The sequence below is a fragment of the Macrobrachium rosenbergii genome, chromosome 9, assembly GCF_040412425.1.
Source record: "Macrobrachium rosenbergii isolate ZJJX-2024 chromosome 9, ASM4041242v1, whole genome shotgun sequence".
In the NCBI taxonomy this organism is placed as follows: domain Eukaryota; kingdom Metazoa; phylum Arthropoda; class Malacostraca; order Decapoda; family Palaemonidae; genus Macrobrachium; species Macrobrachium rosenbergii.
Window position 1 is genome coordinate 6,750,162 of NC_089749.1, and position 23,245 is coordinate 6,773,406.

At 36.2% G+C, this 23,245-nt stretch overlaps 1 protein-coding gene across 1 annotated transcript in view; it reads right to left on the reverse strand.

Annotated features, from left to right (window-relative positions):
- LOC136841382 (calsenilin) overlaps positions 1 to 23,245 on the reverse strand; it is a 412,775-nt gene that overhangs the window by 235,830 nt on the left and 153,700 nt on the right. Inside the window, exon 2 of the mRNA XM_067108293.1 lies at positions 5,191 to 5,297. Coding sequence (XP_066964394.1) covers positions 5,191 to 5,297 — 107 coding nt within the window. The remainder of the gene's footprint in view (positions 1 to 5,190; positions 5,298 to 23,245) is intronic.

Sequence of the window (23,245 nt, forward strand, 5' to 3'; positions counted from 1 at the left end):
CGCGATTAGCCCACAGTTCCACTGTCTGTCTGTCAGTTTCAGTCAAAAGGAGTGGTGGTGGTCTCTCTCTCTCTCTCTCTCTCTCTCTCTCTCTGTATGTTTGTCAGTCTTTTTGTGAAAAGAAAGACTATAGCTTTATTTCAAATCCAGGCGACTTGGTCTTCTCTCTCTCTCTCTCTCTCTCTGTTCGTCTGTCTCTGTGTAAAAGGACGATTGTAGCTTCATTTTGGCAAAAAGGGGTGGGTCTTCTCTCTCTCTCTCTCTCTCTCTCTCTCTCTCTCTCTCTCTCTCTCTCTCTCTCTCTCTCTCTCTCTATTCCTAAATAGTCGCAGATTAATTTTCCAAGTTCTTTTTTATTTCGCTGACGACATACCACCAGTCCTTTTGGTCTCTCTCTCTCTCTCTCTCTCTCTCTCTCTCTCTCTCTCTCTCTCTCTCTCTCTCTCTCATCCGGTTGTCAGGGGAATAATTTGCATATCAAAGAGAGAGAGAGAGCGTTGTAGTGTCTCTGACGCCACTACGGAGTGAAAGCGAGGAGGAGGAGGAGGAGGAGGAGGAGGAGGAGGAGGAGGAGGAGGAGGAGGAGGAGGAGGAGGAGGAGGAGGAGGAATTAACGGGCATGAGGAAAAAAAAAAAAGAAAGTCCAGTCTCTGTCATTGGGCGTCAAAAGGATTTTATCATTTTAGTTTTCTGTAAAGGAAAACTATTGTGCCGGCTTTGTCTGTCCGTCCGCACTTTTTTCTGTCCGCACTTTTTCTGTCCATCCTCAGATCTTAAAAAACGGCCGAGGCTGCAGGGCTGCAAATTGGTGTGCTGAGCATTTTTTTAAATTGGTCGTCTGTAAAAAATTTCCAGAATATATATATATAAAAAAGTTACTTAAATATTTACTTTATAGGAAAGTAATCACGTGTGATATTCTTTTTTCACGTAAAACTGACTATATAAACGAAAGCACTTGTAATTTCTTTTTTTAAATTGGTCGTCTTTAAAATAAAACTCCATAATATGTAAAAAAAGTTACTTAAATATTTGCTTTACAGGAAAGTAATCACGTGTGATATTCTTTTTCCCGTAAAACTGGTTATGTAAAAGGAAGCATTTTTGTAATAAAATCTCTCAGTTACCCATCACATCTTGAAGTACTTTACAACCCCCTTGCCAAAGTGAAAAGATTAAACACCTTTCCTCACCCCCGCCCGATAACCATCACCACGACGCGAAAACACTACAGAAATGAGGACAACGCAATAAATATCATCACGACACGAAAAACCAAGCCATAAAGAGGCAGTAAAACGCAATATAAACATCACGAGACCATCGCACAACAGAACAACGACGCGAGAGAAGCACTTATTCACCGGTGGTTTGAGAGGCGGAGCCGTAAAAAAAGGCGACCGCGGACAGGACGCCGGGTAACGTATTTCATCTGTCTTTTACTGGACAATAACAATAACGGCGCGAGGGAGGTCTTGCGTCGGCAGTGCCGTCTGGTGGGGAGAGTGTGCGATGAATTGCTGGACCTGCTGACTTCTTGCTCTGAGGTAAATGGGGATGGTTGATGCTTTTGTGTGTGTGTGTGTGTGTAATGATCGTGTGTACTAGCTAACAGAATTCTTCCCTCTCTTTCTCTCTCTCTCTCTCTTTCTCTCTCTATGTATGTATGTATGTATGTATGTATGTATGTATATAAACAAAGGCAATCTTCGTGGTATTCCTTTATTTATATATATTTATCACGTTCCATATTTTCGTGATTCAGTTATACATGTATGTATATATATACATATATATACATATACATACATATATATATATATATATATATATATATATATATATATATATATATATATATATATATATATATATATATGATTATTATCACTTTTGCACGTGATTCATTTATCACACAGTACCACGGGTGAAAAATAAGAACCGGTTTCGACTTTATTTCCTTCGTCAATGGCCTGGAAATAAAGTTGAAACCGGTTCATGACCTACACCCCGTCTCTTATTTTTCACTTGTGGTAATGTGTGATATACATATATATATATATATATATATATATATATATATATATATATATATATATATATATATATATATATATATATATATATATATATATATATATATATATATATATATATTAACTTTGCAGATTTGAAATCAGGAAAACTTCGACCAGAACAACATTCTAAGGGAGTCACTATATCAAATCAATTTAAAACTACATTCCCTCACCTAATCTGGAAGAACGAGACGATGGATCAGCAGGAAAATCTCTTCTTCTTCTTTTTATTTTTTTTTTGTAGAAAGGCTCCGAAAAAATTAAAAGTTGGGGATGTTAAAAGAAAGTTCCTAATGGGGAAGAGATTTACTCTTTTTGGGTATATTTTTCCTTTCTGTGTGACTGGCAAATAAATTTCTTCTTTTTTAAATAAATCTTTTCCTGTGATACTGTTGAACAAGCCTTGTTCTATTGGATACACTTGCAGATCCAGGAAAACTTCGTGGGGGGCCACCAATTCATATTATACATACATACATACATAAATATATAATTGCTATTATTATCTTCTTTCTCAAAATTTTTTTATTTCTATAATAGATTTTACATTTTTTCCCAATTTTTATATTTCTCTTTCATGTTATTATTATCTAAATCTTCAGTGTCATTATTTTGTCATTATTTTTCATGGGGGGAGGCACGTGCCCAGTGGGTCACCCGCCCCGGACCCGCTAGTGATTTCATATCATCACTTTCTCGTGATCTTAAATGGAAAAATGAAGTCCGCAAGTCAATGTATTTGACAACGTGAGAGCAATGTCTGGAAGAACCGAAGACCCACCAAATTCACCAGGTTTGGAGACCCACTAGTAAGACAAACGACCAATATGCCGCAGCCTCTACTGAGCCATGACGTTCCCAGAGAATTGCTAATAGACTACTGAGCAATTCTGGAGTGCCTTGACGTTCCCAGAGAATTGCTTAAAAGACTACTGAGCAATTCTGGAGTGCCTGGACGTTCCCAGAGAATTGCTAATAGACTACTGAGCAATTCTGGAGTGCCTTGACGTTCCCATAGAATTGCTTAATAGACGACTGAGCAATTCTGGAGTCTATGACGATTTAGAATTGCTAATAGACTACTGAGCAATTCTGGAGTGCTGACGTTCCCAGGTTGTGTAGACTACTGAGGCAATTCTGGAGTGCCTGACACTCCCAGAGGGTGCTAATAGACCGCACTGAGCAATTTATAGGTTACCTAAAAGAGAGAACAAAGCCGATTTCCAATTTTTTAAAGATGTTGACCTAAATGTATTATTATTATTTCTATGTTTATTCAGGCTGAAGAGGCCACCTGGTCAAGTTGGCGAAAGCTTCTTGATATATAGCAATATACTACATACATACTACTGCGGACTTGATTTTTCCAAACCTTCTTTCTTAAACAGATCATTATTTTTCTGAGATACTTTTTAAGAAGGTAATACAACGGTTCTTAGCATATTTTGCAGTGCAGACAAGTCAAAGGGAATGAAATTGTCCATTTTTTTTTTTTAAGGGAAAATAAGATACTCGTATATATAATTGTACAGACAACAGGAAGGAATTACACAGAGATAGAAGAATGGTATGATAAATGTGATAAACTGAAATTAAAGTGAATAAGTGATTGAAAGACCATTAAGAGATGTTAGTAATAGAAGCTTAATGAAATGAAATATGTTATTATTGTAATATTTTCCTATTAAAAGACATGGATAATATTGAACTACGGAACTTGGAGAAGTTTAGAAACAAATTTAACCACGACATGACATTGCATATTCTACACATGTCATATTAACTACAGAAGTAAAAATATGACATCGCATATAAAACACATGTCAAGTTAACTACAAAAGAATAAAAACACATAGTTTTCTCCACAAACGAACAAAACACGCCGGAAAAAATGCTAAAAAATAATAAAAAACAGAAAATGAATATTCATAAACGCAGAACTGTTTGTTATTCCGCCAGAGACGAAATCCTCACATGAACGTTTTCAGACCAACGATGTTTTCAGAGAGAGAGAGAGAGAGAGAGTTTTTTTCAGGAGGGCCAAATGACATATTGTCCTTTGGTACTTTTTATCATCCTGAGGAACTGGACCAGAGCGCCCCACCAACAACACCCCTTCTAGGCTGTTAGCACACGTTAAAGCTGAAGGCCAGAGAGAGAGAGAGATTCCCAGTTTTAAATGCACATCATGGACTAACAAATTTTATTTATTCATAAGATCTACCATCACTGTATCTAACAGTGAAGATATGAGTTCAATAGTATATTGCAGAGCCAAAGTGTTTCATTTTCCTGAGATCTGTCATCACTGTGTCTCTAGCAAAAATTTGAGAGAGAGAGAGAGAGAGAGAGAGAGAGTCCACGGGCAAATAGTTCCTTGTTAGGAACTCTCGCTCCCTCCCCATGTGCCGTCAGAAGCCATAATCTACATCTGGGCTTTATAATCTTACGAAGAAGTATCAAGCTGTATGAGCCGCGGCCCATGAAACGTTCAGCCACGGCCTGGTACAGTAATCTTAATCCCTTTTCAAGGGATGATTTAGTCTTAAATCTTTTAAAGAAAGTTGAAATCATTCATAGTAGCATTGGAAAATATAAATTTCCCTACAATATTCTCGAGCAGTCCTTAATCCCTTCTCAAACTTCGAACTTTAAAACAGTAGTTCTTAAACAGGGGTGCTCGCACCCCTTCGCAGGGGGGTGCGAGGATGCCTATGCATAATAAAAGCAAAATATATTTTTATATTCGCATGTTATTTTTTCTGCAAAAAATAAAAAAAATGAAATAAAATAAAATAATAAAATAATAATAATAATAATAATAATAAGAATTATTATTATTATTATTATTATTATTATTATTATTATTATTATTATTATTATTATATTATTATTATTATTATTACTATTATTATTATTATTATTATTATTATTAATACACATCATATCAACTTTATATTTTAGTTTTTTTTTTTATTTCAGCAATTCACGGGGTGCGAGATGTAACTGCTGATTTGAAAGGGTTAGGAACCACTGCTTTAAAAGAAACTTAAAATCATTCATGGAAGTATTGGAAAAATAAATCTCAACACAATACTCTCGAGGTACATACCTGTTTAAAACCTCGGTACATTAATCTGATCTCCTGGCGGGTGAACTTGGTCTGTTTGCAAAGTTCTTCTAGTTTAACTGGTTTGTGTTTCACCGGCCGATGCGTTTCTGAAAAGAGAGAGAGAGAAAAGGAATATTTAGTTTTAAGGGTATCATACGTGTCATTCAAAAGCCTACGTATGATACGAAAAAATCTTAAGACACACGTTTGCTACGTAACACAGAAAAATGGCAAAATTTTCACTTGATGTCAAATTGTCAGGTTCGCCACTAAGAAGATAAAGTACCCAGTGCTTTTGACTAAGTACTTTTGTGTAATTGTTACACATTTTCAAGGTACACATATGTGTGTTTGTGTGTATGTGTGAGTGTGTGTGTATGTGTAAAAAAACAGCCAAAACAAACACACTCATGCATTACATAGTGCAGAAAAATGACAAAATTGTCACAATATCAAATTTGCAGGTTCACCACAAAGAGGAAAAAATTCAATACTATGTACTGAGACTTTTGTGTAATTATTACACATTTTCAGATCTTAAAAACTACTGAGGTTAGAGAGCTGCAAATTGGCATTTAATCATCCAACTGCCAATCACCAAACATACCAAATTGCAGCCCTCTAGCCCCAGTAGTTTATATTTTATTCAAGGTTAAAGTTAGCCATAATCGCGCCTCTGGCAACAATATAGGCCAGGCCACCACCAGGCCATGGTTAAAGTTTCATGGGCCCAGGCTCACACAGCATTATACCGAGACCTATTTTCGGTGGCCGTGATCATACGCTGTAAAGAAAACTCGACTGTGCCTGAGAAACTTCGGCGCATTTTTTACTTATCTTCCAATCGATTTCTAGAGCGACAGTCATTCATGAACTTCCAAAAAACTCATCCCCCGACCCACAAACATCAACTCTGCAAGAGGCCATGAGCTCTCTGGAACACGGGTCGTAAAAACGCTTATAAAAATGCGACCATTTCGACTACCAGCAGTGTTTAGCTTTATGCCAACCAATCGGAGGCCTCGGTTAGTGTCACATCGGCCAATCAGAGGCCTTGGTCATAATGTATATATGAGACAGACCAACTTCCACGTCCTCCTGCCCACCTCGTTAAGTATTCATCTTGAGCAGTGGGCCTTCGCCTGAGCGTCATAACTCAGGAGAAAAAGAATGATGTTTGTGGGCCAGGAGTCGAATATGTTCCCCCCTGAGGCTTGATGCGATGACTTGCAGAGTCTCTGGGGTCAGGAGATGCAACATGACTTTGTTGCAGTTTTTCATTTAATAGGAGAGAATGAGTTTATCATCAAAGAAATTACCTAAGAGGATTCTTACGGAATTTACGAGTTTTATATAATTCTTAACAATAGAGAAGAGAGAATCTGCGCAATCGAGTTTTCTGTACAGCCGCAGAGTCTCTGGGGTCAGGAGATGCAACATGACTTTGTTGCAGTTTTTCATTTAATAGGAGGGAATGAGTTTATCATCAAAGAAATTACCACAAGATTCTTATAGAATTTACAAGTTTTATATAATTCTTAGCAATAGAGAGGAGAGAATCTGCGCAATCGAGTTTTCTGTACAGATTCTACGGCGTATAATCAAGGCCACCGAATATAGATCTATCTTTTGGTGGTCTCGATATAATGGTGCATGAGCTGCGGCCCATGAAACTTTAACCACGGCCCGGTGGTGGCCTATCCTTTATAGTTGCCAGAAGCACGATTATGGCTAAATTTAACCTTAAATCAAATAAAAAGTACAGAGGCTAGAGGGCTGCAATTTGGTACGTTTGATGATTGGAGGGTGGATGATCAACATACCAATTTGCAGCCCTCTAGCCTCAGTGGTTTTTAAGATCTGAGGGCGGACAGAAAAAGTGCGGACGGACAGACAAAGCCGGCACAATAGTTTTCTTTTAACAGAAAACTAAAACCAAGCAATTAAACGCCATTTGCAGCCAGATAATCGCCTCATTTCCGGCCGAAACAAACAAAACCAACCTCAGAGATTTCCTTCACAACACAAACAATGGAATGCTCACCTACCCTGAACCCTTAAAGAAGATCAAAGTAAAAAAGAAAAATGAAAGAATTCTAAGAGAGAAGGTTTAAAAAAAAAAAAAAAAAAAAAGTCTGAGGCGCAAAAGAAAACGAGCAGAGAATGAATAGAAAACGGGGAAGCAAAAAAAAAAATCCTCCAAGAAGTGTCTGTAGTGGAGACACTGCAGAAATTTGCCCCCAATTCAAAAAGAGCCATGAAGCCCCTGATGGCTATAACAATGGCGGCCGTAAAGTGTTGCACTTGATGGAGGAGGAGGAGGAGGAGGAGGAGGAGGAGGAGGAGGAGGAGGAGGAAGGAGCCTGGACTCTTGTTAATGGCAGCTTTGTAATCCTTCTGAAGACAGAGGACTGACTGAGGCAAATTCAGTTGGAATACTCACAGTGTTAAGTGTAAGGCAAGGTTCCTGAAAGATCGAACACACAGAAAGTTCCTATAAGTTCGACCACATAGAAAGTTCCTGTAAGTTCCAACACATAAAAAGTTCCTATAAGTTCGAACACGTAAAAAGTTCCTGTAAGTTCCAACTCATAAAAAGTTCCTATAAGTTCGAACACGTAAAAAGTTCCTGTAAGTTCCAACACATAAAAAGTTCCTATAAGTTCCAACCAATAAAAAGTTCGTATAAGCTCAAACACATAAAAAAGTTCCTGTAAGTTCCAACAAATAAGAAGTTCCTATGAGCTCAAACACACAAAAACTTCCTGTAAGTTCCATCAATTAAAAAGTTCCTAAAGTTCCAATAAATAAAAAGTTCCTATAAGTTCAAACACATAAAAAGTTCCTGTAAGTTCCAACACATAAAAAGTTCCTAAAATTTCCAGCACATAAAAAGCTCCTATAAGTTCCAGCACACAAAAAGTTCCTATAAGTTCAAACACACAAAAAGTTCCTATAAGTTCCAACACACAAAAAGTTCCTATAAGTCCCAACAGACAAAAAGCTCCTATAAGTTCCAACACACAAAAAGTTCCTATAAGTTCCAACACACAAAAAGTTCCTATAAGTCCCAACAGACAAAAAGCTCCTGCAAGTTCCAACAAACGTACATAGACACACATGTTTACATAGAAACTAACAAGAGATATTTCACTGAAGTTACTATGAAATAAGGAAAGTTAAGTAAATTATATATTTTTGTAAAGCTATAAGATATCTCACATAGGTATACAAGTGTACATAGACACACTTTTTACATAGAAAGTAATACGAGGTCAATAGCAAGTTAGTGTAACGATTTGCAATATTGATCCTGCAATCAATGGACAGTGTCACCCGAACTACAGAATTGATTAAGCTTTTTTTTTTAAGGGATATTGTAACTACGTCCAATAATACCTTTAAGCAGTGGAACTTATAACGGATTTATGCGGAACTTTTTGCGTGATTGAACTTGTAGGAACTTTTTGTGTGTGTTTGAACTTCAAGTATTTTTCCACGTGTTTGAGCTTATGGGAACTTTTTTGTGCTTAAACTTACAGGAACTTTTTGTGTATTTGAACTTTAAGTAATTTTTCACGTGTTCGAGCTTATGGGAACTTTTTATATTGGGACCTAAAGGAACTTTTTGTTTGAACTTATAAGAACTTTTTCATGTGTTCGAACTTATGGGAACTTTTTGTGTTAGAACTTATAGGAACTTTTTGTGTTAGAACTTATAGGTATTTTGTGTGCACTGGAACTTACTGGAACTTTTTTTAAGTATTGGAACATGGGAACTTTTTATGTATAGGAACTTATGGGAACTCTTCATGTGTTCGAATTTATAGGAATTTTTCCATCAAGAAACACGATATTATTATTATTATTATTATTATTATTATTATTATTATTATTATTATTATTATTATTATTACATCTTTCGAGAATTGGACCAAAGTTCCAATACTTTTTCATGTTTACCTTAACTTGCCCGGGACAACTCTGTCTGGGCCATCCATTAAAATGAAAGTTATTGAATTTTATGCTCAGTTCGTGACCCAGGGCTTGGAATTCGAAGACGAAAATATAGAATTCTACTTATGATTTATAGATATTTTATAGAAACTGAGTAAAACTGAGAAATATTTACACACGAGGTGGCCGATACAAATCGTTCAATCTTTATAGTAAGATAAACTGACATTTCAAAAGGAGATTTTACCTAAGCACTGATCATTCATTTTTACCAATATTGTCTCTTTATAGTAAAATATACAGATATTTCAAAATGAGGTGTTTGCTTAAAGCAATATATATTTTTTGTTACCAATGTTATAGTTGTCGTCTACTCAGTATCAAAATATCATTTATTATTATTATATTATTGTAATTATTCAGAAGATGAACCCTATTCATATGGAACAAGCCCACAACAGGGGCCATTGACTGGAAATTCAAGCTTCCAGAGAATATGATGTTCATTGCAAACAAGCAAGAAGAGATGAAGGGAATAGAGAAAGAAGAATAAAGGGTGACATGAAAACAAGGAAAGAGGCACAGACGAGAATGAATAAAACGAGACCACAACAAAAGCATCTACACATTTCTTCAGGGCTCCGGGATCCTGCAAAAACATCGACGAATCTATAATGCGCATCGGAGCAAGAGATCGAGAGATGTCAGACACAGTCGCTATTCTCCATCACAATCTCCTTCTCTTCCTCTTTCTCTTCTCTTCGAGCAAAAGAGGACAGAGACAGGAATTGAGGAACTGACTTTGAGGACAACAAGATTCCTCATGTGAGGAAAATTGCTCTTCCTCTCCCCGTTTTCCTCCTCGATCGTAAGAGAGCAGAGACAGGAACTGAGGAACTGACTTTGAGGACTGCAAGATGATACCACCTCCTCCTCCTCCTCCTCTTCCTCCTCCTCCTCCTCCTCAGGAAAATTCTCCACCACAATCTCCTCCTCTTGTTCTTCACATTCTCCTCCTCGATCAAAAGGGAAGCGAGAGACAGGACCTGAGGAACTCCCTTCAAGGACAACAAGACGAATACTCCTCCTCCTCCTCCTCCCCTTCGGAGGGAAAATTGCAGACATAGAGGAATTTTTTTTTTGTGGGGGGGGGGCTAGGAATAAAATAGACATAACGGTGGCTCGGAAGAGGCCGTAAATATTTGAGTGCTGTGTAGGATATAAAATACGAACGAGGTCTTTCTGACCTTTATCTTTCTTCAGGATGTGAAGACGATGCTTAGCGTCTTGGGATTAATGAAACGTGTATTGAAGGCTCCAGCAAAGATGTGTTATTATTATTATTATTATTATTATTATTATTATTATTATTATTATTATTATTGATGAAGCGTGTATTGAAGGCACAGGCAAAGATTTATTATTATTATTATTATTATTATTATTATTATTATTATTATTATTATTTAATGAAGCGTCTATTGCTGGCACAGGCAAAGATATGTTATTATTATTATTATTATTATTATTATTATTATTATTATTATTATTATTATTATTAATCAGAAGATGAACCCTATTTATACGGAACAACCCCACCAAAGGGGCCACTGACTTGAAATTCAAGCTTCCAAAGAATATGGTTTTCATTACAAAGAGGTAAGAGGAGGTAGAGAGAAATACAGAAAGAATAATAATAATAATAATAATAATAATAATAATAATAATAATAATAATAATAATAATAATAATAGTAATAATAATAATAATAATAATAATGAAGTATACATAACAGATTATGGGATAAAAATAAATATATATCGACATACAGTGACGATGTGTAAAATAAACGGGCAGAAAATTCCCGGGTACAAAACCACATTAACAGAAAACTTTCGAACTTTCTCACCAGGGAGAGGCGCCTCTTAATTACCCCTAATATAGGGTAGCTTAATGAGGTACAAACTTTTTCCCTTCAACTTTGTTAAAAAAAAAAGAAGGTCCTCCACAAAATAGGGTGGAAAATGGAATACAAAGAATGATTAAACAATCAATAAATAATTTTAAAAAAAGGTGTGTAAACATATTCTGCTACATAACTTTTTATTGGTTTTCTGTAACAGAAAACTTTTGTGCGGGCTTTGTCTGTCCGTCCGCACTTTATTCCGTCCGCACTTTTTTCTGTCCTCACATTTTCTGTCCGCCCTCAGATCTTAAAAAGTACTGAGGCTGGAGGGCTGCAAATTGGTATGTTGATCATCCACCCTCTAATCATCAAACATACTAAATTGCAGCCCTCTAGCCTCAGTAGTTTTTATGTAATTTAAAGTTAAAGTTAGCCATGATCGTGCGTCTGGCAACGATATAGGACAGGCCACAACCGGCCCGTGGTTAAAGTTCCGCGGGCCGCGGCTCATACAGCATTATACTGAGACCACCGAAAGATAGATCTATTTTCGGTGGCCTTGATTATACGATGTACAGAAAACTCGATTGCGCCGAAGAAACTTCGGAGCATTTTTTACTTTTTGTTTTTAACTTTTTAGGAAATCTATTTTGTCAATAAATTTTCTCATTAGCATGTAAGCGACCTCATTTACCCAGAAATTATAAAGATATTTGTTTTTTTCCTGTGAAAAATATTCCTACTAAGAAAAGAGTCTAGACTCTACATACTGAATGTTTGAAATGTTTTCGCCGTTTTTTAACATTCCATGGAATGTATTTTATCATACATTTTTTCACTGGCATGTAAGCGACCTAATTTATTCAGAAATTAGAAAAATAATTGTTTTTCTCTGTGGAAATATTCCTACTAAATGATTAAGATAGTTTCACCTATTTTAACATTCCAGGAATGTATTTCATCAATACATTTTCTCATAAGAATATAAGCTACCTAATTTATCCAGAAATTAGAAAAATATTTGTTTTTTCCCTGTGAAAAACATTCCTACTGAGAAAACAGTCCACACTCTACCTCCTGAATGTTTGAAATGTTTTCGCCCCTTCTTCATTTTTCCAGAAATAAATCACTATACGAGAGAACCTCTCTTAGATTTTTATTATTCTCAGAAGTGGCAAAAAAAGAAGTTCAGAAGTTTTTAGTGAGCCTTCCTTTTCAAAGGCACTTTCAGTGTCTGTTTAGACGAGATTTTCTCTCTCTCTCTCTCTCTCTCTCTCTCTCTCTCTCTCTCTGAAGAATGGTTTTAAACGATAATTTTCGATATATATATATATATATATATATATATATATATATATATATATATATATATACATATATATATATAAATATAAAGATGCATTATATATATATATATATATATATATATATATATATATATATAGATATAATAATATATATATATATATACATACACACAAAAGTGAGTGTGTTTTTGTGCGTACATATGAACGTCTTGAGACATTTCCAAAGGCACAATTACCATTACAAAAATCAGCAAACCTTGCGCCATCTTCAATGCCAGAACACGAATCACATGCAACACTATACTTGAATTTCAAAGGACAAAACAACAACGCATTCATATTCCTCGAAGGAAACCAATAAACAAAAAAAAAAAACTAGTTTAAAAACCCACTCTCCCATATGGGCCAATAAGGGCGGAGGCAGTTCCATTAGCTGATGGTTGTAAATCGGAAATCCTTCTGCTTTTGGGGGAGAAGTGAATTGAGGAAGGTTTCGGTAATTACATTAAAAAGAAAGGAGAGAGAGAGAGAGAGAGAGAGAGAGAGAGAGAGAGAGAGAGAGAGAGAGAGAGAGAGACTTCAATAAAGGGAGAGGCATAAAACGAATTATGAAGGGTAACTGCAGATGGTGTATTCTCTCTCTCTCTCTCTCTCTCTCTCTCTCTCTCTCTCTTCAGGTGCCGGGTTTCTCTTGAATTCCCAAACCAGAATTAAAATCTAGTATTGTATATATATATATATATATATATATATATATATATATATATATATATATATATATATATATATATATATATATATATATATATATTCTTTTATTACAGCAACTAACAAGTAATCTTGAACGAGAGAAAAAATACACTTTGTATCCATAACTATAAATGCCTATCATTGTTCAAAGACAAGTAAAATAATATAGAAATTAATTTCAAAAATTCATATTTCAAGAAACTTCAAGAATACATGATAACATCTATGAATAATAAATCAGGAACAAATCTGATTTTCTTATTTTTGAATTACGAAGAAGTTATATAAAAAAAAGAAGTTATATAAAACGTATTTTCGAAGTTACGACGTCGTAAAAACTCCCGACGGAGGATAAGCCTCCGGGCGAAGGCCACGCGTCGTAAAAATTCGAACTGAACGCTTCCCATAACGCCGTGCTATTTACGATAACAAAGTGACGCAGAATTTTACGACGCGTTCGTAAAAAACTGCTGGAGAGAATGAACGGGTGCGCGGTTGTCGTAGTGGAGTTAGCTGTTATGGAAGGTTTCTCCCGTGTACTGAGGGTTTTACTCTCGTGTACGAGGGTTCTACTCCCGTGTACGAAGGTGGCATTCCAATGCGCAAAGGTCCTCCCTCCTGTGTACGATGGTCCTATTCCCGTACAAAGGGTCCTCTTCCCATGTACAAAGACCCTCTTATGTATGTAGGCCATCCCGTGTACGAAGGCCCTTCCGTGTGGTAAGGGTTCTCTTCCCGTGTACGTAGGTACTATTCCCGTGTACTATCGGTCCTCTTCCCGTGTACTATGGGTCCTCTTCCGGTGTACGTAGGAGTCCTCCTCCGACCCTCCCACGCATGAAGGCCACCCCGTGTACAAAGGTCGTCCCTTGTACGAAGGCCCTTCCGTGTACTAAGGGTTCTCTTCCCTTGTACGAAGGTCCTATTCCCGTATACTTAGGGTCCTCTTCCCGTGTACGAAGGGCCCTCCTTCCGTGTACTAAGGGTCCTCTTCCCGTGTACGAAAGTCCTCCTTCCGTGTACAAAGGGTCCTCTTCCCGTGTACTATGGGTCCTATTCCTGTGTACAAAATCGTGAGAGAGAGAGAGAGAGAGAGAGAGAGAGAGAGAGAGAGAGAGAGAGAGAGAGTCGTAGTACAATAGGTGACGATTCCCCTGGGACACATATCCTGCCCTAGGATATGGGACTGTGGAAAGTACTGGGTTCCCTTAGGGACTGCTGGACATAGGATATAACTTCTGATCCTTCTCTCGTATGGTGAGATTTACTTGTTGTCTTGACTTGATGTATCTAAGATGAATTCCGTCTTAAATCACTTCTCTCCCAAGGGTATGCCCACACTGCAGCACAACGTGTCATAAACACAGGTCTGGAACTTGTCGCATACATGTCCCAGACGGGTGGAAAATAAGTCTACGACATTAAGAGGTATTTTATAGAACAAATGATCTGTGATACTGACTTATTAGGATGAGGATTATACTATACACTCAAGTATGGGGGATACTTGTGCTCTAGTTAATATGAATAACACACACACATATATATATACATGTGTGTATATATACTGTATTTATATATATATATATATATATATATATATATATATATATAATATAAATATATATATATATATATATATATATATATATATATATATATATATATATATATATATATATATAAAATTCAAAGGAACATTATAAGTGCCCAAAATGTCTACATATTTTAATGGGAATTTTACCCTCATAATTCTAAGATATATTCTTTGACATTCATTAACAATTTCCCTTTGATAATTCTACCCACCTTTACAAGAAAATATAAAAAAAAACAATATAAATAAATAAATGCAGTTTTTAGTTTAAAAAAATGCCCCAAAGCCTTTAATTCAGGTAAATGTCACAACATGACGCATTAAAGGAGACAAGATTCTGAAACATAAAAGGTCAGTCCATTCTCCTCTCTGCTGTTCCACTGTTCCATTGTCTTGTCTATCTTCTGAAATGGATGGAAAGAGGAATCTGGAATCTTCTTTCCAGGCACAGTAAAAACCTGTCATAAACATGTCGGCAACTTGTCGCATACCATCACAGACAGGTTGGATACATGTTGATGACTTCTTGGTGGTCCTAACCAGGGCTTCATGGGATTATCCAGCATTGGCTGGAATCTTCTTTCCAGGGACTTACTAAGGATTAGTCCACACTGCAGTAAAACATGTCATAAACATGTCTGCAACTTGTTGCATACTCATCACAAACAGGTTGGATAGATGTTGACGACTTTTTGGTGGTTCTAAGCAGTGCTTCATGGGATTATCCAGCACTGGCTGGAATCTTCTTTCCAGGCACTTACTAAGGATGAGCGCACACCGCAGTAAAAACATGTCATAAACATGTCTGCAACTTGTTGCATACTCATCACAGATGGGTTGGACACATGTTGACGACTTTTTTGGTGGCCCTAACCAGTGCTTCATAGGATTATCCAGCACTGGCTGGAATCCTCTTGCCAAGCAATTACTAAGGATGAGTCCAAACCACAATAAAGAATGTTATAAACATGTCGGCAACTTGTCGCATACTCATCACAGACAGGTTGGCTACATGTTGACGACTTCTTGGTGGTCCTAACCAGTGCTTCATAGGATTATCCAGCAATAGCTAAAGATTCGTTCAAATTTCTTCCTCACAGTTGCTCATCATCAGGGACTATGGGTGCATTTGCACTGCTGTCAAAGATATCATGAACATGTCGGAAAATTGTCGCACACACATCAAAAAACAAGTAGAATACAAGTTAACGACTTGTCAGTATTCCTAAACAGTGCTTCTTACAATTATCCAACTCTGGCTCAAGATTCGTTCTCCACATATGGTCGCCGGCTTGTTTTCCACATAGTTGTGACATATTTGCGACAAGTTTCCAACATGTGTTTATAACACTTTCTACTCTAGTGTGGACGCATCCTTAGGAAAGAAGTGATTTAAGACGGAATTCGTCTTTTCATGGCCCGGGCTCTAAAATAGGTATTTTGCCCCAAAAATTCATTTTGCATGGCTGGGAGATCCATTAATCAAAGATATTAGCTAATTGCTGAACTTTCTACAGACTTTTATTCCAGTTTATATATATATATATATATATATATATATATATATATATATATATATATATATATATGTGTGTGTGTGTGTGTGTGTGTGTGTGTTTGTGTATGAGACTTAAAGTAATTACTTCATACTAAGTAAGTTAAGACTCACTGGTTACTGCATTGTTTCAAACCACCAATATGTACTAAGCTAATTTTAGCTTAAAGAATACAAAAAAATCTTTTTAAAAGAAACAGCTTCCTTTTGCAGCTGAACCTCAGTAAATCAGGCAAAATCTCCCATGATCACATAAGCCTTGTGGTTTTTGATTAAGAATTAGCAATCAGCTTATTGGTCAACTTATTAGAAAATGAAAAATGTATAAAAAAAAAACAAGCAAAAAATGCGCCGAAGCGATAAAGTTTTCTGTACATCATATAATCAAGGCCACCGAAGATAGATCTATCTTTCGGTGGTCTCGGTATAATGCTGTATGAGCCGTTGCCAGACGCACGATTAAGGTTAGCTTTAACCTTAAATAAAATAAAAAAACTGCTGAGGCTAGAGGGCTGCAATTTGGTATGTTTGATGACTGGAGGGTGGATGATCAACACACCAATTTGCAGCCCTCTAGCCTCAGTAGTTTTTAAGATCTGAGGGCGGACAGAAAAAAGTGCGGACGGACAAACAAAGCCCGGACAATTGTTTTATTTTACAGAAAACTAAAATTCCGAGATGAAGGTACATTCAATCATCCCTTTTAAAAATCTGCTCTTATAATTTCATTATTAACTGACTTGGAATTCAGGCTTCTAAAGAAAATACGGTGTTCATTTGAAAGTACAGCCTGGCCAAGAACTTCCATATTTATACATTCCTCTGATTAAAAAATGCTCATAGTAGCACGAGTCTTAAAATGGAGAAACAAATCCACAGTTAGGTATATGTACAAATATTTAAAGGTAAAACTGTACGGACAGTTATCTGTACAATTATATCTTTAATATATTCTCCATTCCTTTGGTTCGTCAGCAAATTTCTGAGCTGATACCAATCGCGAATCGCAGGCAGATTGACGAGATTCATTGCCCAATCGCTCTGCCACAAATTCATCAGGATTTGCGGGCCAATTTCTTCGCGTGGGCGGATGAAAGATTTACGACCAAGCACTAAATCATGAACAAGTCGTCTCTGATCAGAAGATACTTCGCCCAATTTGATGGAAAAGGCGAATGGGATTAAAATCTATGATGAACGCGGACATATTGGATGACAGGATGATCACAAATCCTGAATCTGATGGATGCTACGAGTCTTTGAAATGTTTATCTTCCTATGTTAAGGTCTGACTGAGAAATCAGCTATAATTTTAGTTTTAAATATGAGAATATTTCGTGGTTTTGGTAAGAGAGATTCTTGGGGTCTGAAAAACACAAAATTTAAGGTACTTGGGCGTCCCAGAAGGGCCATTTTCATTGAATGAATGTATTTGCATTATGCGAAAATTTAAATTGAAACATTGAATGTAAAATATGACAATCATTTTGAGATACCAGCAGGTTAGTGATTGTGTGTGTATATACATATATATATATATATATATATATATATATAAAACATAAATATGTACACACACACAGAATAAACAAATGCATTGCCATAAATCCTGCCTTAATCCCTGAGCCTAATCCTGTCCACAATCCCCTTTCACATATTTTATATATATTTACCTCAAATAGGCTGCCTCCTATCCCTTCTATATCTGGCTCCTATCAATTGCCCCACCCAGCGTATGCTTAGCTGACATTATTCATGAACCAGAGAAAATCAGAGACCGCGAGAACACGCATGCGCATTGTGTTCTCCTTTCCACGCTATAATGGGGCCCGCTGAATGGCTGACTAGCAAATGAGATATCCGAGAATGGGGTGTACGAGAGAGAGAGAGAGAGAGAGATAGGATCTAAGGCTAATACTGTTTGATTTTTTCCTTTCACCGTCATCAGAAGATATATCATAGGGATATATAATTAAATGAAAATCTCAGAGAGAGAGAGAGAGAGAAGAGATAGGATCTAGGCGGCTAATACTGTTTGATTTTTCCTTTCACCGTCATCAGAAGATATATCATGGGGATATATAATTAAATGAAAATCTCAGAGAGAGAGAGAGAGAGAGAGAGAGTCTCTGTTGAATCTAAGGCTAATCCTGTTTCATTTTCTTTTATATCATCAGGACGGATAAATAAACAGAACAATATACCTTAACCAGAGAATGAGAGAGAGAGAGAGAGAGAGAGAGAGAGAGAGAGAGAGAGAGAGAGAGAGAGAGAGAGAGAGAGAGAGACAGACAGACAGACAGACAGACAGAGAGAGAGAGAGAGAGAGAGAGTGTAAATATATAGATAAAGAAAGAAAGAGAGAGTAATGAACTATACATTTATATATATATATATATATATATATATATATATATATATATATATATATATATATATATATATATATATATATATATATATATAAAAAGAACCTGCTTCTGTATAGTATTCTCCTTTTGAGGAATACCATTCCACTTCCATGGAGTGTCCAGGGACCTTTTAGCCAGCTTGAAAAATCGTCCGGGCTGGAAGGGGGTTAGGTCACTTCCAGTCTGAGGTCTGACAGAGAGCTCTGGTAGCGTTTAAATATATTTATAATATATATATATATATATATATATATATATATATATATATATATATATATATTATTTCGCATTGAATACATCAGTGTGAATTTCATTGACAGAGATAACATACAAAAATACTAAAGAAACTAAAAAGAATATTAAACTATAATATTGCGTAATAAAATTTCAAATGAGATATTTTGTATTTTGCATTTCAAAATAGTTACAAGATTTTGCAGCTTCTAAGTTTAATTATTCCTTTTAGTTTTCTGTAAAAGAAAACTATTGTTCCGGCTTCGTCTGTCCGTCCGCACTTTATTCTGTCCGCACTTTTTCTGTCCGTCCTCAGATCTTAAAAACTACTGAGGCTAGAGGGCTGCAATTTGGTACGTTGATCATCCACCCTCCAATCATCTAACGTACCAAATTGCAGCCTTCTAGCCTCAGTAGTTTTAATTTTATTTAAGGTTAAAGTTAGCCACAATCGTGCTTCTGGTAACTATATAGGATAGGCCACCACCGGGCCGTGGTTAAAGTTTCATGGGCCGCGGCTCATACTGTATTATACCGAGACTGCCTTGATTCTACCTTTTCTTCCTCCTCCCCTTCTACCCTTTCTTCCTCCTATAATCCACCTTTCTCTCTCCCCATCTACCTTTCTCCCTCCCAATCTACCTTTTCTTCCTCCTCCCCCTTTCCAACTCGTCTCCCTCTTCCCACTTTCTTCCCAACACCAGGAGGAAGGGGGGACCAAAGTACACCTAAATGGCTCCACCGAATTTTCACGTATCAGTGTAACGGCCCCGGAAAGCTATTTATAGCCAGCGCTATCTAGATCAATAGGGTATTCAAATTACGGTGAAAGGGGGCTGGGAGATTAGGCGTCTCAAAGGTTGAGGGTCAAGGAGGAAAGGTAGGAAGGAAGGAAGGGAGAGAGGAAGGAAGGTGAAATTAGTACGGAAGCCAAGATGGAGAAATTGGAAAGGCGCACATGAGAATGAAGATGGAAGAGGAGATAAAATACAAAGAATGAGAGTTTATTATTATTATTATTATTATTATTATTATTATTATTATTATTATTATTATTATTACTGCACGCATAAGAATGAAGACAGAAAAGGAGAAAAAATACAAAGAATGGGAGATTATTATTATTATTGTTATTATTATTATTATTATTATTATTATTATTATTATTATTATTATTATTATTATTCAGAAGATGAACCCTATTCGTATGGAACAAGCCCACCACAGGGGCCACTGACTCGAAATTCAAGAAGCTTCCAAAGAATATTAGGGTGTCCATTCGAAAGAAGTAACAGGAAGTAATGGGAAACACAGAAATCTATTAGAAAACCAGATAAATAAAAAAAAAATAAAAATTTAAGTAAAATATTAAAAAACAGGGTTCGAACCAGCGTCCGGAATATCAGAACGAGGTCACTTTACCGACCTGACCTGACCTTTCCTTCGTCCAAGACCAACGCTGAATGTGTGTGGATTGGAATATAGAATTTAGGAAGGCCAAGCCCTGGGACCTATGAGGTCATTCAGCGCTGAAAGGGAAAGTGACAATTGTTAATTAGGAAAGTCAGATGGGAGAAAGGGAATATGAACGGAGGTACAGTCAAAGGAATGTAAAAGGGCAGAGGATGGCGTGAGGCCTCACAATTACATTATTTATCTGCTCAGAAATTGTCTTGATGCTTTCCCCAACCTTCAAGTTACATCCAACTACAAGTAATTAAGATCTCTGGGAGACCACTGACTCCTAAGTACCCCCTCCCCCCCCCTTCGCCCCATTCTGGGCATCCGTTCATTAATCAACGTTTCCTGAACCGCCTCCTTAATCCATCCGGGCTAACAAACAAACGGTGTTTGTGTTTGCGTGTGTGTGTATGTGTGTATGTGCTATCTTCATTCACCGGAGATTGATATACATATAGGTAGGTGGACAGCTAGTTACACACAAACTTCGTAGGGAGTATAATCAACTAGCAAAGTTAATCCACCTTATCTGCAGGGCGTTGGATTCTCTCGGGCATATTAATATTGTGTATCTCTCAAAGATCTTTGCTGTCGTGCTAAAATTCTCTCGATCAAAGAGCTGCAATGAACAGCAGATTCACTAATTGTAAGAGTGTATAATTTCTTCATCTCTTCATCTTATAAATCTATAAAAATGTCCCGTGAATCTGTTTCTTTTGATTGATATATTAAGCTTTATTGTTGAGCTAAAATTCTCTGGATCAAAGAGCTGGAATGAACAGCAGATTCACTAATTGCAAAAGCGTATAATTTCTTCACCTCTTCATCTTATAACTGTATAAAAATGTCCTATGAAAACCTTTCTTCTAATGGATAAATTATGCTTTATTGTTGTACTAGCATTCTCTGGATCAAAGAGCTGGAATGAACAGCAGATTCACTATTGCAAAAGTGTATATTTTCTTCATCTCTTCATCTTATAACTGTATAAAAATGTCCTATGAAAACCTTTCTTCTAATGGATAAATTATGCTTTATTGTTGTACTAACATTCTCTGGATCAAAGAGCTGGAATGAACACTTGCAAAAGTGTATCATTTCTTCATCTCTTCATCTCATAAATGTATAAAAAATGTCCTGTGAAGAATCTGTTTCTTCTGACTGATAACTGATTAAATTCTTGTCTTTAGAGAATTATTAAAAACGTTCCACCTGTTCATTTTACAAGTGTAACAAAAGTTTCAACTTACTGCTGAAAATCCTACTTCAATTGGTGACATTTGGAATTTAAACAGGTTCTTATATATGTCAAAATCACTCTTCAATTACTGACTTTCCATTAGTTTTCTACGCTGGTCAAGAATGATGACATAAAGAATAACTAGTAACTGTCTTTAAGTTTTGCTAAATTATTTGATGATTCCGTCTCTCATTCAGGTAAAATTTGTACTTATTTTGAAAGCAAGGGTCAGAACTTTGTTTTTTGTGTAATAATAATAATAATAATAATAATAATAATAATAATAATAATAATAATAACAATAATAACAGCTTTGCATTGCATCTGAATGTATAATATTATTGGGCATAATAATAATAATAATAATAATAATAATAATAATAATAATAATAATAATAATAATAATAATAAATTTACTTAGCATACGAATGCATAACATTACTGGGTACTTACAAGAATATATTGTCAAAATATTACCTGACACAGATGCCTCATAATATATATAAGAAGTAAAATATGCGCCGAAGTTTCTTCGGCGCAATGGAGTTTTCTGTGCAGCCCCTACAGCGTAAAATCAGGACCACCAAAAATAGATCTATCTTTCGGTGGTCTCGGTATAATGCTGTATGAGCCGCGTCCCATGAAACCTTAACTACGGCCTGGTGGTGGTCTGGCCTATATCGTTGCCAGACGCACGATTATGGCTAACTTTAACCTTAAATGAAATCAAAACTATTGAGGCTAGAGGGCTGTAATTTGGTATGTTTGATGACTGGAGGGTGGATGATCAACGTACCAATTTGCAGCCCTCTAGCCCGAGTAGTTTTTAAGATCTGAGGGCGGACAGAACAAAGTGTTGACAGAATGAAGTGCGGACGGACAGACAAAGCCGGCACAATAATTTTCTTTAACAGAAAACTAAAAGTATATAAAAAACTAATAAGTTAAATTCTCTGTTTCATGACACACCAAAGGTACTTCGGTCTAAGAGTAACCACTGATCGAATATCACTGACCTATCCTACACCGGGACCTTTAAAAACGTTGGTAGTCGATACGAGCTCTAAATAATTTCACACCGGGAGTTAGAAATTCGTCGAGAGCCGACGTGACAAATGAAATTCGGATTAATGAACGGCCTTCGCGTGGTCGTGAAAGCTACGGTAGTGGGGATACATTGGTCGTTTGCGTAATGGGGCCATTACGTTAGTACGGAGTGGCGACGAGCTGCCTTCATAAAAGGTATTATTATTTATAGTCCACACACTTTGTTTCATTGATGCTGATGAGTTCAGTCACACAGTTGAAAGGCTGATAAAAGATTGATCTATTCTTGTAAAATCATAGAGTTATTATTATTATTATTATTATTATTATTATTATTATTATTATTATTATTATTTTTATTATTGTGTAATTAAAATCCACAATTATACAGTAAATATATTACTATGTAAAATAAACAATTCTGGATTTTATTACACAGATTGTTTTTTACGAGATTTTGAATTTCTTAGCATTATTATTATTATTATTATTATTATTATTATTATTATTATTATTATTATTATTATTATTATTATTCAGATGATGAACCCTACTCATATGGAACAAGCCCACCACAGGGGCCACTGACT